Consider the following 16,375-nt stretch of genomic DNA (forward strand, 5'->3'; position numbering starts at 1 on the left):
AAGACGTCTTACATCACGGCATCTTAAACACGACTTCAGAAGACATCTGAAAGACGTCTTGTGTTTCGATTTTGGATTTTGTATTGTCTGGACTATTTCTTTCCAAACTCAAATGTACCTAAACAAGTAAATGATCGCATATAACGTTGACGGTTCCTAATATTGTTACGTAGCAACGAAACATGCAGAAATCAACAAGGACGGTGGCTATTTATTGACGTGTAAGTCGCACAGTTTAATTGTTAAAAGATTCTCGTAATGGCCGAGGAATAATCGTTCGTGACACGCAATCGATCTCACGCAGAACTTTTCAAACACGATGCGACGTGTTCCATTTGTTGAATTACTTAAGTGGATGCTACACTTAGAAACTTTACCGACAGAACACTGACTTTTTCTGCCAAGTTTACATCTTATTTTGTCGCGCACAATTATAAATGCTTTCACGCAGTGAAAGTACGCGCGAAAAGAAATTAGAATATTGCTATCAATAATGTGAAAAAAGACGATTAAAAATTTCAATGTGACATCTCCAGTTGTCAGACAATATGAATATTAACTCGATACAAAAATCCTGCAGCTCATACGTACTGAACATGCCGATACCCCAATCAGGAAAATTTCAAAGAATATTTTTATACTTCTTCGATCATGTTTAGAGATCTAAAAAAATACGAAAAATTTGCGGAAAAATTTTCATATATCTTGGATAGATTTCTCGTTGGATATGATAAAACAGAGTAGCACATTCACATTTTTATTGCTCTTACATTTGTTTACATTTACGTAAGATCTTTCTTACGTTATCAAATTCCCATCGGTGGTCATATAGCATCCCTTAATAATTATATATAATTATATATAAAAAAAATTCTCTAACGAGAATTAAAATAAATAATTCAACATAATACAAAGTAACTGATCTGACGCTTCAATAGTTCGTCGAAAACTGAACAATAGTTTCTTAAAGGTATAATATCAAATATTTCTAGCTGGCAAAGATATTTCTAGATCGCCGGTGGAGCAAAAAATGGACAAATATTTGAAATATCAAAGGCTGGATGATTATGTTTATCCTCGAGAAAATTGTACGTTTTATAATAAGCGGGTGCAACGAAATTATTTCTCGAGGACACGATCGTCCCTGCTTGGGGACGTTAGTAAGCATATCCGGGTTGGTATCTCCTGACAGGCCGTAATGTAAAAGAACTCGGTTCACAGGGAACCCTCGATTCCCTGCACCGTAATTACCTGTGCGTGTATTTGTATCGTGAGATCGTTAATCATTACATTATATCGCGTGCCTTCCACCGTCGCCGATGTCCCCGTACAAGAAAGGCAGATGAAGGCGGGCCTATGTAAGCCGGCACAAAACGCACGATTAATGCAGTATTCCACTCCACTTCGTTCGGGATAGATATCAATCGATTTCCGGGATTGAAGTTTTGCTTCTCGGCTCGAAGAAAGTCGGTCGAACGACTTCTACGCGCGATTACCGTTGAAATCTCGAAGATGTTGCGCCGCAAGCGGGTAGAACGCAGAGTTCAATTTGTAGTTGGGAAGATATAAGAAAAGAGGAATCACATTATATATTATTTATTAATTATTACATTACATATTAATTGTACGATGAACTTACGATAAATAATAAGGAAGAAGACGCGATGCGAAAGAGATGGTCTGGAAGAATATCTGGAAGACATCCATCCTATGAAAGAATCTTATTACGAGGACAAATTTCAAAAGAGATCATTGTCACCGATAATTGTAACTAATCGATTAATCTTTTGCTTCAGGGTGGCAGGAAGACGACGAAGAGAATGGCGAAGAAGACAGCGCCGGCGGCGCTGCAAACGGAGGTCTTGAACGACGAGGAATGGGCGAAGATGCTAAAACGGAAGGGATTAATAGGTGAGGTTTTGATAGATTTCATCATTGTGAGAGGAATTCTTTTCCACCATCTTCCATTCGCTTCTATGTTCATTTCAATTTCCTCGCGAGGGCGGAATCAAGTAGCTTTTGGTATTGTCGATGTTGTTCAGTTGTGGACATATACTCGGACTGGAGCGGTCCTTGCACAGGCATGGTGAGCATCTTGAAGAAGATCAAGATGGAGATTGGAGGTGACGCGTTGAGCTATGCCACGGTAATAGTCGTAGAAGAAAATTCAAATTACGTTTCATCAGGCGGAATGCGCGAGTTTCCGATTTACCGAGTGAATTTCCAGGTGAGCTGCGATCGCGTCACCGACCTGCGGAGGTTTCAGGGAAAGAGCGAGCCGACGTGGATGTTCATTCACGTAAGTACACTAGCGTGTGAATGCGTAAAGATAATTATCGCATCGTTGCTTTCCTGATAGGAAGGGCGAATGATCAACTTAATGTTCGGGGCGCACTGTCCGCAATTTGTGAAAATGCTGACAACAGAGCTCGAAAGGGTTCAAAACGGCGATCAGCACGAGTACGTCTCAGATATAAGAACATCCTCTTAAAGGATATTGCAAATTTATTAGCATATTTATTTGAACAATGAGCCTCCTTTTGCTAGTGCTGAATCTCACCCTGCCGCATCCTACAGATTCTCGATGGACGTTTGGGAGAGAAGCCCGGAGGAAGTGACGCGATTAAAGATCCAGGAGGAGACTAAGATAGCCAAAGAGACTGCAAGAAAGTCCCGGAAAGGTAAAGTAAGTTTGAATTGAGGTGATCGCATCGGTGTTCGCGTCCGTTGAGGTGATGCCAACAGAAATATCGTGAGCATAGAGGCCGAGGCTAAAGCGAGATACGAGGCGGAAATGCTGCATCTGACGGCGTCATTGTGCAACGAGACCTGTCTGCTGTTGTTTCCGTGGATATTTAAAGACGAAGAAGGACGCAGAAGGGATAAGAAGGCGAGTCCACCGTACGTGGAGCTAGTCGAGGAATTATTGCCGGAGTGTTACACGGTGGAACAAGAATTGCGTAAACGGCTGAACGAGGATCTGCTCCGTCAGATACTCGACGAGGTATTTCTCTCCTCCCGAAAATTTCTACCGCGAAATCATCAATGCGTTAACAATGAAACGTTGGCGTTGCAGTGTTGATAAAAATAGATTGTTTTTTTTTTCAATTCGAAACGTATACAGTCGATGTACAACTTCTCGGAGTACGTCAAGCAATTGCTGCTCGACGGCAAATGTATGTTCATACGGCTGAAGATCGCCGAGGAAAAGAAGGATCTCGACGTTCACAATTACCTTTTCAGTATCCTGTTCGACCAACCGACGTTACCGGAGTCGGAAGATGAACTGACCGAAGAGTGGTAATCTGCCTTATTAATATTGGCTCGGCCAATAATTCCATGCAGTTTTTACCAATAGACAGCCTTTTATATATATATAAATATATAGTTAATGTATTATTAAAATTAACTCTTACTTTCATAGCTACGCCGGAAGGCATTGTCCGGCTTTCGAAGTCCTTGACAAGGAAAATAAAAAATTTCCTTTCATTTGGACACCACCGAATCCTAGAAATAAGGCAGTCGTTTTCCGCACGATATTCAACGTTTACACTAATATGACATATCCGGTAAGTAGCAGACATTAGCAGATAGAAGTTGTTTAATTTAATTAGATAAATGGTGTATACATGTATATGCATATTATTCACAGTACGAAGATAAGATGGCAAACGTGCCGATAATCGTCTTCAAATACGATTACACGCGCAAAAATGACTTAAAAATGGTACTGGAAATGTTCAATGACGACGTTATCGATTTCGGTGTATTCGAGTACGATAAGCCGCCCGAGGCTAAAATGATCGCCAAAAGTATAGAGGCGTTTGAGACGAACAAGGAAGAAAAGACAGGGTATTATTCCGTTCTAATCGAAGGATTCAGCGCAACGGCGATGTGACTTTCTCTCACCGGAACTTAGAGAAGTGCACTGTGAAATCTAAGAGCTCGGAACGCTAATGAGAATTTCGACATTAGAAAGATTGGATTATTAACTTCTTCGGATCTTCATTAATTACATCCAAGTTGCACAGAGTTCTTCAGTTCTTGTCATATTTTGCAGTGACTTAGCTTAAACCGGTCACATACTGAGCGGAAAACAGGGGACGGACATCGAAAACGAATGTTCGTATGTTAACTTTGGCGTTCGTTGTTCGTTTGTTTCACTTTGAGCTGTGATTTGTTTGTATTGTTGGGTCCAAAATTATATATTAATCCAATCCAAGGCGAATTCGCGTAACAGCGAATGTTGAATTTGCTATTCGTCCGTTGCTCGTTCGCTCAATGCATGTCCAGCTTTATTTTGTTTGCATACCGAATTATTCCCTCATCTTGCAGTTACGAAATTTTCGTCTGCACGGTGAAGAAAGTAGGTTGCGAGGCATTTTTGGGCTTCGCCGGGATCGGACCGTTTCATGTGAGCGAAAACCCGGAGAAGGCTACCGAAGAGTCGAAACTGTACTTCCCGGACGTTACTGCTGTGGAGGAAACGCAATCGGACGACGAGGAGAAACCCGAAGAACTGGAAGAGCAGCAAGAGAACACAACGGAATCTTAATCTTCCCAGGCAACACACGGAGGTCTTCTGCGGACATTCTTCCGAGATAAGTGGGATAACCTGAGGATATCCAGTTTTATTCCCATTTTCTCAGAATATCCCGAAAACGAGGGAACGAGCGCCTCGAGTTATATCTGGAAATATTCTCAGGATATTCTAGGATTTTAGATTTCTAAGATTGTCCATCTGTGATCCTTGGGACATCCACAATGCAACCAAAATTAATCTATAAAATGTTATTGAGATACATATTATTTTAAGGATCAATTTAGCGTATATTCTTTTTCAAGATTATTTTAGGATATATTTAATAATGATTCAGAAAGAAACGTGTTGTATTATATATAAATAAACCTTGTTTTGTTAATTTTATCTGTATACATATGTATGTAATACAAAGAAAATATGAATATTTTGATATTTCGTGACGAGAGTGTATATCACATCACGGAAATAAAATTTCAAAACCTGTTTTCACTAAAGAAAATACGTATAATGTATATTTCTTAATCTTCACAATTTAGCTGCTTTTTCAATTTGAAATACTGTAAAAATTGTGTTAGCTTCCTCGAAAATTTTTTTCAACTTTTTCTTTTAATAACTATATAATTGTATTGATCAAACTTATTTAGAAATAAAAAGAGCTATATATTTATTTTTCTTCGTATTACGTTTGCTTATAATGTTTAAAGACGTCTTAATGACTGATTATGATTGATGTTAGAAATGTCAATAAGATATCATTAACGTCATTTGACGTCACCCTATCTGGTTTTTTTGATTATGTCCCGATTTTTTGAAGTCGATATCCCGCCGATAATTGGCTGATCGAGAGTTGGTCATCCTATGTACAATGTACTTACCTAAGATTCCAAGAGAATGAAAAAGAAAAATTGCAAGGAAATGCAGAAAATTTCAAATAAAAAAAATAATTTCAAGTTTCGTAGTCCTTTATTTCATATTATAAATCTAGTTCTGCTTCGAATAATTTAATCTCTTACGTACTAGAGTTGGATAACATATTACAACACACTCTGTAAAAAATACTCGTGACAAAATTTAATTATGGTGGTGTTACAAATTCTAAAGTAAGGTTTAAACTTTTTTATTGTATCACCGATTCATTTCCTGTTACAGTACTATATACATAGAAGATATTAATAGCAATTCATCGTCATATCGATAACTTTTTACATTATATAAGAGAAGCTGTATATTTTTAAGGAGAGTTGCCTCTTTAGACGCAAATTTTGTAGCAAAGAGAGATGGTTTCTCAAAAACTGTATTTTTCGTCTGAATCCAGTCCTAAATCAAGTATATCTCGATAATTCGATATAAATTAATTTAAATAGTAAAAGTAGGCGATAAAATTCATTGAGCGAAGCAGCGTATAATTTTGCAATCGATAGAAGCGGTAAAACGCGATAACGAAGTTCTTCGAGTAACACGAGAAATACAATAATTGTCTTTCATCCTTAATTTTACAGCCCTCATTTTATACACATTGTTCGATAATTAGACAGATTAATGAGATCATGGCGTTGAATTTAGAAATATTTACATTTCCTATACCAATAGTTCCTCTCTTTTTCTTTTGATCTTAGATAACTTAAATTTCAAAAGTTAGAAATAATTTATAACACTTTTCAAGATAGAAAATACGTCTTTCTGATAAATGCAGCCGCATGGCTTTATCATTATGATTTATTATATTTATCTCTCGCTTTTTATGATCCTTTTCTAAAGAAAGTAGATGACAATTGAATATCTCATCCAAGTGGTATTTGTATTTGATACGAGTACTCGTTGCTTTGTTTGTGAGCTTAAATCTATCGTTAAAAGCATTATCGCTTTTACCAAGTATAACTGAAACTTATTTTCTTTACAAACATAATACAGGCTTCGATCGTGATAGGAAGTATAGTAATAATTTCATCTTAGAAGTGGCAATGCGTTCTTGGAATAGCCAGAATAATTTCCAGTGTGATAGATATACATAACCAAACGATGCTGTGAATATCGACCAAGTTATATCGTTGCAAGAGATAATGTAGTGAACGAGAATCGATTACAACAGAAAATAAGAGCTACTTATAGTTGACAAGTGGTAGCCATCCATCGGCAAAAATCGCACGGAATTGGCCAAATGAGAGCTATTTTATAATATCATAATTTTTCTTTTATTTAACTTCCTCCTTTTATTTTACAAATTTAAAATATTTGTACACAAAGAGGTTTTCCACCAAAGAATATTTTAACGATAAATAATAGTTTTTACGTTCGGTAAAAATAAATCTCGTATTTCGTGTCGGAAAATCCATCATTGAAATATTTCTCGGTAATGGCGAACCGACTTGTATATTGTAACGTGAATTACAGTTTACTGTTACGATGATGCCACCTATCATACTGTATTCTTGAATTTTCCATACATTTTCTCTCCCTTCCGTACTTCCTATTTATAAATATACATATGCGTATATAAAGTAATAATTTCATTTTCTTAATACTTATACGCATACACATGCATATATTGTGACAAAATTTGGTAAACTACCTTGATTAATGTAAGTTTTACATAACATGATCAAAAAATAATAATGTATACATTAAGAAATCATGTTTCACGAGTCAATCACGTTCAAAGGATGCGTGAAATAATTGACGGATAACGTTAATATGCATATGTTATAAATGTCTCAATCGTTATAATCCTAATGTCTTTGTATTTGAAAGTATTGAAAGACAGTTTGGCTCAGTAAACTATAAATTAACAAAGGATAGCCTACTCTCTGGTAAGTCAACGAAAAGAATACTGGAAATTGAATTCTGACTTTACACTAAATATAATTACAAACAATATTATAGTATATCCTTATGTAACGCGAAAGACGAGCCCTTCCTTCGATTTGCTAGTAGAATGACTATACCTGAGAAACGAACGTCTCAATTGCTTTTACGCTACACAGCCGAGAAATCGTTTCATAAACTTAGTCTATGCAGACAACCTCTTTCTTCGCAAGCCAATTGAGTGCAAGTAAAAAGCAGATCAGAAGTTTTTCCTGTCCTGTTGTAAGTTACGAATAGTTTTAACGCTTTATTTTTTTTTTTACCACATTTCGCTTATTGATTTTGCGTTCGTCGCTCGCCGATAATATTTTCTAACTTCCGCGCGACAAAAGTCGTTGTCTTTTTGGTAGGGGATGTAGCCTCGGCCATTTCTACGTCGGTGTCGTCCGTAAGTAATCGCTTCCCCACGCCTTTTCTCGCATCAACGGATATCATCATTCTATTGATGGCTTCTAAGTCCTGAAAAACGAGAAGAACGTTAGAAAATTAGATGTTTATATATTTAAAAAATATTAAAATTAGTAAAAAGGTATTAAAAGTATTAATAAGTAATAAAAATTGTAATGATTCGTTGCTTCTTAAGTAACGGTAAAGAGTTACTTTGGTCCACGAATAAAGATAACGCGTCATTTTCCAAAAAAATAAGTTTCCCTACCTAGTCTTTCCTATTGAGAACTAAACTTTGACGTTGCGAAAATCACACACGTAAAAATTGCCAGGAAAATTCTGTAGATATTCCATCAGAAGAAATGATCAAAAGTCTAATAGGAGGTAAACGATACACGGATATTTCGGTGCAACAAAATCATTACTGATGATTGTATCACATTAAAATACTCGTACGTTGGCTCTTATTGGCCCTGGAGTCACGTGTGATTTCTCCCTCCGAAATATTTTGATTGAAGAGTTCGAAGTTGATCCCGGTCTGCGATAGGTGTTTTAAAGCCTCGAGAAATTGACCGGTCACAGTCGAGTGCGAATAGTCAACTGTGATTGGTCAATATCTTGAGGCTTCAAACACCAATCGTAGGACCGGGATATAAATTTACACGGACTCTTTACCTTGGCGGGGCTGCGACTGAAGCAATAACTTAATTGCGGCGCCGGCGACGCGCTGATAGCTTTCGGATCTAAGGTGCGCGTCATGATACTGCTGGTGACGCGCCTCACGGGCGAGCTAGCGGGCGGCTTTCCCTTTGGCAGGGGGCTCAGCGAGAGATTCATAACGCTGCCGCGAGTCGAGCCAAATCGATTCGCGAATTCCTTCACCTCCGGCACGTATATCGTGTTGTAAAATTTGATCAGGTCGCCGCGCGTCACGCCGTCGAAGTTCTGCGATGTTCCAATCATGTTCGTCGGGGTCGGTGGGGTCGCGTTCTTCTCCGGCAACGCGCCGTTGCCCTCCGTTGGTCTCTCGCTGCCGCCGGGGACGGTTGTCGGCTGCTCGTTACCCGAGACCTTATCGATCAGCACCGACCTGTAGATGTGTGACTCCGCCTGTGGCTGCAGACGGTAACACCGCATGATCTCGGTGAACGAATTCTTCTCCATCTTCACGAGCTTACATATTACGTAGGTTGCACACATTAATATCTGATCGAGATGCCGGTCTTTCATTAACTTGGTACGCTCCTTGATCGAATACTCGAAAATCGTCCAGATCTTCTTCTTGTCCTCCTCCTCCTCGATCTCCAGCGAATTGCACAGGTCCTGCATGCGCACGCAGGCTAGATTGTAGAACTTCCGGAAAAACAGCGCGACAGAGCCCGTTCTCCTCGGTCTAACCGCGTCCCTGTTCGACGCCTGCACAGCTTGCTGTACCACGGCTGTGCCGCTGCTCGATGCCTGTGTAACCGACGCTTTCGAAACTGCGATCTGATCCGGCACCAGGAGTATCCTTTGGTTACCGTCTATCATGACCTTCGAAGACAGTACACTCTGCCCGACTCGCAGCACACTTTGACCGGTACTTCTGTTGTCCGGGAACAACCGTTTCTTCGCTATGCCAGATACCGCGATGGGAGACTGAAATCTAAACGGTGAACGATTCCTCGTATTGTTCTTGATTAAAAAAAAAAAAATAGATCTATTCTGTAACTAAGGTCGGTGTCGTTGTCATTGCACAGATGTAACATAACAGTAAAGCTGCATTGAAAGTTGTTAAAAATTACAGAATACACCTACAAATGACAACAGTGTAGAACGATTCACGTTTCATTTCATCATAAATTAAGGCTTCCGCTACGGTTGTCGCTCACTTGATGACGTCAGAAGCGAGAAATCGTATGCCAAAATATATCGTGATATTACGCGAAGATAAAGAAAAATATATGTACAAAGTGACGCTCGTGATCGATTCAGCATACACTCGTGAAAATATCCAAATGTTTTTCTTTAACTCCTCGACCAACCAACTAACAGCGGGAAATCAGCGTTCAAATTCTGAGTTGAATCATACCTCTCTGAAGCAGAAGAGATCGGACTCTGAACATCATGATGAGCGCCCCGATCAAGAGCGATTCGTCTTAATACAGGTTGCCCAGGTGTGTTCGGATCGACGGTCTCCAAAGTTCCGGGCAGAGACACTTCCTCGCAGCTCGGCACGCCATCCGCCAGAGATTCGATGGTCTGCCACAGAGGACTGTCGCTCTGCCAAGCCAGCGACTCCAGTATCTTCTCCTCGATCTGATTTAGATGCTTGACAACCTCCCGCGACAGCTGATCCTCGGTTCTCACAATAATTTCTATGACCTTGTAGAAATAGTATGCATCGAGATTCAAGGCTCTCAGTATCCACGGGAACACTTTGTCGTTGCTCTTGTACGAATATACCACTATTTCGAGGCAGCAAGCGAACAGACACTGAATGAAATGTTCGTTTGAAAGGAGATTCTGCGACAGACAAGATATCGATACGTAAGATAAAGTTGTCGACCTCTTCGAAATCAATTGTTGATCACGGTGTTTTTTTTTTTTTTTTATCGAACTTACAGTCATATCGTAATTCGGCTTCTTACGCTTTTCATCGTTCAAGATCATTTCCAAGAGTTTATAAAACAGAGTCTGACCCATGAGAAGACGTTTTTTGCCAAAATCCGACTTCGAGTTGTCATTCGCGGCGGCACTCGCATTGTTGTTATAATTCGCACAGAACAGTTCGCCGAGTTGCTTGACCTTCGACTCGATCAAAGGCTTGACATCTTGGGAGCAATTATTGAGCATTTGCAAGAGACCTTCACTCGGTGCAGACTGTCCAGCTATCAAGGCTTGCAACTTAATGACGCTCTGAGTCGCTGTCGACACCGGCGTTATCATATTGGACATATCCTTGGATCGAAGATATCTACGGCCGGTCAGTGGCGTAGGAGGCACCAAATATTGTATCTGCTGGAAGAATGTTAAGTTATCCACTCTCCAATTTGCACGGGAAAAGAATGTATGTACGCATATGTCATCTTAAGAGAATAAAAGTGTCTAAGCGGATGTTGGTCTTCTCCTTAAATTTACCCCGGCGTGCTGTTCTTTCTTCATCTGCAACTGTTCGTGGAAATCGTCGATGTTCATCATTTGCGTGGACGAGCCGATATTCTCACTAGCGTCGTGACCTGAAGGTAAGAATCGTAAACCAATGTTAAAATTTCGCTTAGTAATTTATGAAATACAATCTTACCACCACATACATTGCACATTTCGCATTTCACAAGATGCATTTCTATGATTATACTGATTAGCTACAGCGTAAAGTATAAAAATATCAAGTTGACAAAAATGTGCGATTAATAAATAGAGAAGAACTGATTAGCTACAGCGTAAAGTATAAAAATATCAAGTTGACAAAAATATGCGATTAATAAATAGAGAAGAAAGGAAATTTAATGAAACACACAGGTCAATCATGCTCGCAAATTCTTACAAACCCACCTTGTGAGACTACATGCTTAGCAATATTTTGGCTGAATATATCCGAACGTGATATTCTCATCATTCTTACTCTCCTCCACTCTGCTGTAAAGCACAACCGTGACAAAGCACAAACACAAATTTGTTAAAAGAGAAAAAGAAATAATAGATTAAATCAGGGTTATTATATTCTTAGTAATAAAACTCTTTTTTTAAATTTTTCCCTTTTTCCCCCCCAACTCAAAAGGTCGCCTCTCTATAAGTTCAGCTTCATAGTAACATATATAAAGTGTTTGTAATTTGCACGACTACATCGTGCTGATATGAGCCATTCTATAAACAGGATTTTAAAAAAAGGCTCTTGGTTCCTCGCTTTGGCTGTCTTTGTTTGATGTCGTCGGAAGTGACAAATCGCAAACCACAATATATCACGGTATGCGTGGAGATAAAACAATACATGCACAAAATCGCATTCATGATCGACTCAGCACACTTGTAAAAATATCTGGACGCTTTCTTTTAATTTGAACAGTTATCAAACAGTTAATAAACAGCCGTAAAATTGACGTAATGAAAATCATGAGTTATGGGTTAAAAACGTGCGAAAATCATGAAATATGGGTTAAAAAATTGCACGTTACACTAATTTTCGACTATTTATTGGTTGTTGAGGTTAAAGGAAAGAATATTTTTTACAAATATGCCAAATCGATAATAAGAGAGTCATCTTGTGCGTATATTCTTTTATCTCTGCCGTATACCGTAACATATATTTAGCATATGATTTGTCGCTTTTGACGTCATCAAAGAAAGACATCCAAAGCGAGAACCCAAAAGACTTAGAGTGTGTGTAAATAAATAATACTTCAAGAAATTACAATAATTAGGAAAAAAGGGAACAAAGGGTTAAGATAGCAAATAAAATTTTTAAGAACAAACTGCAAACTATCGTTTTATATAAAAATGATTCTTGCTTAATCGTATTAATAATTGTAGAAGCATAATAGGCTAGCAAAAGCATGCATTGTAAAAACAAGCTTATCGCGTTGCGAACGCATGTTCCTTGCATCTAACGATGCTAATTATACAGCACTATTAAATATAAATATATATACAAACACATGAAGTATAGATATTTGCATAAGAAAATATAAGTTTCTAACATAACTTGGGTAAAAAATTTTACCTAAGAATATTCTCTCATCGAAATCTCCAACACTCAGGACACGTTGCTCGTAAGCCTTGTTAATTGCTTTGCTGTTACCATCGAAGTTCACAGCTTCCAGTATACCGGAGAAGTTGGATTGATCGCCACGTAGAATTTTCTCATTGAAGAGTTTGTTGATGTAATTCTTCATGTAATATTCCTTGATTAGTTTAGCCTCGAGAGGAATAGCATCGTGACGCTCACACAACAAACTGACGATACAGTCTGCCGTTTGCGGCGGAGTGTAGTTCTCGTCGTTGAAATTTGCCGGCAAGCCTATCAAGAAGAGAGGAATGACAAAATACAGAATGCTTTCGCGAATCAAATATAAATTCAAAGTGTGCTGATTACTGATTGTGTGTGTGTGTGTGTGTGTGTGTGTATGTGTGTGTGTGAGAGAAAGAAAATGCTTACCAGGGAAACTAGAATTAAACAAATCCTTCCTATTCGCTAACAAAGCATTGCTATAGATGAGATCACAGCAGACAAACAGAAGATGATAGGAATTAACAAGATCGTCTGAGATGTCGGGGATTGTACCCTTTATACATATAAATAACGTCCAACAGAATTCAAAGACTCTAACGGGTGTGCAAGGCACTGCCTTGTGTCTCCTCGATCTAGGAGGCCTTGAGATGTCCTCCCTTGGGTCTTTGAATATGTCCGTGAATATCGGTTGGTATTTCTTAAATATAACCATAGAGACCGAGAAATTCCCTTCCAGCTTCTTTATCTTGGTGCGAAAGTCCTGCGGCATATTGGCCATGTCTGCCCATGATTTGCTCTTTTTGAAGAACTCTATTAATGGTAGATTACACAGTTGCAGGAGACGCGTCAGCGACACATAATTGCCTTCTACGTTGGCGCCTGTCCTGCCCACTGTGGGTATGGAGGACTTTCTACAGGCTACGTACAATGCACACCCTATCCAGTGCAACTGGTCACCCTGGAAATGCATTCAAAATATATCTTAGATTCTAACATAATGAATATGTCACATGATCAAGAGGAGAAACAAAATATGTAGAAGCAGCATTACTGGGAGAGAAGTGAGAGATTTCCGGGTGAAAAGGTGTCGAGACACTGATGAAGAACAATTCGGATTCTCGCGGCGAGGATTATCGTGAGAAGGCAAGAACTGTGAACAAACATTCTCGGATCAGACGCACGCGATCCCTCGCAAGATTGATGCGCCAAACTTTCAGCCGCCGCGCTTTGAACAATTTCAATGAGAAACACGCGCAGCGGAAAACCACCCGTGACTCGTTTCGTTCTCGCGGGGGAATATCGGCGATTCGGTAATACTACGCGACGCAGAGACGCGAAATGTCACGATGTTTCACGGCGTCGAAAACACTAGTCTGTGTAAACGGCCCTCGTCGTCGGGACGACTAAGGTACAAAGAGAGAGAGGAAGAAAGAGGGAAAGAGAAAGAGAGAGAAAGAGTAAATACTTGCCTCGAGAGTGTAGTTCTGCCGTATAGTTTCGTAGGATTTCCAAGCCTCGGACGCAGCCACCGCGTCCATATTTAGCTTCTGGCAGAGATCCTGATGCCGGCTGTAGGTCGAATCCTCGATATCGTCCGACTGCCCCATCTCGACGCTCAATTTCCAGCGTAAGATCCGACACGAAAAACGGCGGAATAAACTCTCCTCTTATACCGCCATACAAAAACTTCGCTGCGCCATACAAGGTTGCCGCGGGGACTTGGCGGGAAACGACACAAGCGCCAAGTTCTTTGCCATGTTGGCGGGAAACCCGGTAGTGTCGCCGCCGGTACTCGGCACATCCAGTTTTTCGCGTGTGTATTCGTCGATGCGCGCGTCAGTGGTTGCGTTCAGGAAACGCAAGCGAAGGCTGAAGGCGGCCGTACATAACGGCTGCGTTCAGAAAACACAAGCGATCAGTGAGCGACCATCCAATGAACGCATTGTTATTCCGGTAAAGTTGTACGCTTATTGGGATGGCAGCCGGTTGACCAAGTCTCTATTGGCTACGAGCTATACCGACCAGCCGACACAAGAAAAACTATAATATTTTATATATTTAAATATAATAAATTTAGTTTTTAGTTTCTTCTTGAAACTGAAACCTTTCGCCTTATTAAAGTATGTGCGATGAGTTTATCTTATATTTAAATTGAAACATTGAAGATTAGCACAGACCCCTGCGCATGGATGTCTATTAAGTTAGTAAGTTTAATGTGGCCACAGAGCATGCCTATGTCGCTACATTTCATCGATATGACAGATTTCCTAACCTGTTAGGTTGTCAACTTTAACGATTAATATCTCGTTTCACGGGCAGAACGATGTTTTTTTCTGCCAGATTCTTTCGTTTCGTGCAAAAACACGTCAAATAAGCGTAATTTCATCGATATTTGTGCTAATGTAGCTAAACTAAATAGTTACCATTTCATCTTACGCCTGTATCAGATTACGGATTGGAGATTGAGATTGGAGATTGAATTGAATTTGGCCAATCAGTGCAAATTAACTCAAGTTTAGTGAGATTTAGTGGACTTTGCACTGATTGGTCAAATTTCAGTTCAATCTCAATTTCCAATTTGGAGTCTGATACGGGCTTTATAATATTAATCATAATCACGTCATAAGCGTGTACAAATAATTTATGTACATCTACTCATGTGACGTTAATCACGTAATGATCTTTAAAAAGATATTAAGCCCCTGCCGAAATAGTGGATAGAAAACGATAAAATAACATTAGATTCAACATGGATTTCAATGTAAATCAATGTAAATTAATCAAATCGATCCGTAGGGAATATTTTAACATATAGACTTTCTATAACATGTAATATTTTATCATAACTTTATCATAACTATTTATTAGAATCATGTGTGGACATTCATATAATAATTAAATATATAATATAAAGGAATAAGTAGAGTAGATATAGGAGAACTAGAATAGCTAATAAGGAAACAAATAAAAAAATATAAAAGAAAAAATAGAAGATACTGCAAAGAACGATTATAGAGAAAACATCTACAAGCGAACGGGTGAAACGTGTTAATCAATGCCAGCAGATCAAACGCTACGTAAGAACTGTTATACGAGCCGCCGTGAAGCTTCGCTTCACGAATACAACAAACGGTTGCTTCGTTAACGACGGAATACACATACATTGTAGAATTATCCCAGTCGGTTCGTAAAACTACTTTTTTAAGGATCCTTCCAAATTTTAACTGTACATTGATAGAAATACTAACCACGTGTCTGTAAAATTAGGAAACGATGAACCGTTCGGAAGCTGAGATATTCGCAACTAAAATTGATACTTTTTACATATGTTCCTTGAACTTAAATGTTCCTCCTTTTAATTTCTATTTTCAATTTTTTCTACGCTTAAGATTTTAGTGGAAAACTATTGTGATATTAAGGACTAATATATAGATATTGTACAAAGATTTTATAGTTATTCACCATTTAGCCTTGAAAATATAACGATAAGAAATTTACAACTTATAATAATATTCGTATATGTGCTTATACATATATTTAAATATTTTTGTGCTATTTTTTATTATGTACGCATCTTTATTAGATCAATTGACATATAAATAAAGTTTTAATAAAAAAAATAAATCATATCTCGTTTGTAATATTACGTATTCATTTATCTTAAATTCGCCCCAAATTAATTTGTATTATTTAGATAGTTAAATATAAATTGCAGGAAAGTACTTTTTTCAGTAAATAATAAATAAAATTATGAAAGATCTTAATATCATAATATCACTATTGAAAATCCAAATTTCTCTTTACGGAACAACTATTTTAAAGGTTTAAGTGCAGGATCCACAAAATTGACGTAGGGCCAAAATTTCGATTCATGT

General features: G+C 38.5%; 2 protein-coding genes across 4 annotated transcripts; one reads left to right on the forward strand and one right to left on the reverse strand.

Moving 5' to 3' along the window:
- The first annotated feature begins 1,817 nt into the window (after positions 1-1,817).
- On the forward strand, positions 1,818-5,493 carry LOC106741213. The gene is made up of 10 exons (XM_014612983.1): positions 1,818-1,911; positions 2,043-2,146; positions 2,228-2,299; positions 2,360-2,460; positions 2,578-2,681; positions 2,763-3,004; positions 3,125-3,300; positions 3,425-3,569; positions 3,653-3,852; positions 4,336-5,493. The coding sequence occupies exons 1-10, from the start codon at positions 1,821-1,823 to the stop codon at positions 4,553-4,555; spliced, it is 1,455 nt and encodes a 484-aa protein (XP_014468469.1). The 5' UTR covers positions 1,818-1,820; the 3' UTR covers positions 4,556-5,493.
- Positions 5,494-7,628: 2,135 nt separating this feature from the next.
- On the reverse strand, positions 7,629-14,302 carry LOC106741212 (retinoblastoma-like protein 1). Of its 3 annotated transcripts, none has more exons than XM_014612980.1 (8): positions 13,970-14,302; positions 12,927-13,458; positions 12,492-12,788; positions 10,913-11,010; positions 10,397-10,792; positions 9,864-10,297; positions 8,468-9,437; positions 7,629-7,864 (listed from the first exon to the last, which is right to left on the reverse strand). In XM_014612980.1, the coding sequence occupies exons 1-8, from the start codon at positions 14,105-14,107 to the stop codon at positions 7,679-7,681; spliced, it is 3,051 nt and encodes a 1,016-aa protein (XP_014468466.1). In that variant the 5' UTR covers positions 14,108-14,302; the 3' UTR covers positions 7,629-7,678. The 3 variants fall into 3 exon arrangements, with proteins under 3 accessions (XP_014468466.1, XP_014468468.1, XP_014468467.1); XM_014612982.1 differs by lacking the exon at positions 13,970-14,302 and adding an exon at positions 13,552-13,655; XM_014612981.1 differs by having other exon boundaries at positions 7,679-7,864; positions 10,397-10,789; positions 13,970-14,107.
- Between the last annotated feature and the right edge of the window lie 2,073 nt (positions 14,303-16,375).

The sequence above is a fragment of the Dinoponera quadriceps genome, unplaced genomic scaffold (assembly GCF_001313825.1).
Source record: "Dinoponera quadriceps isolate SergipeBrazil2010 unplaced genomic scaffold, ASM131382v1 scaffold475, whole genome shotgun sequence".
NCBI classification, from domain to species: Eukaryota; Metazoa; Arthropoda; class Insecta; order Hymenoptera; family Formicidae; genus Dinoponera; species Dinoponera quadriceps.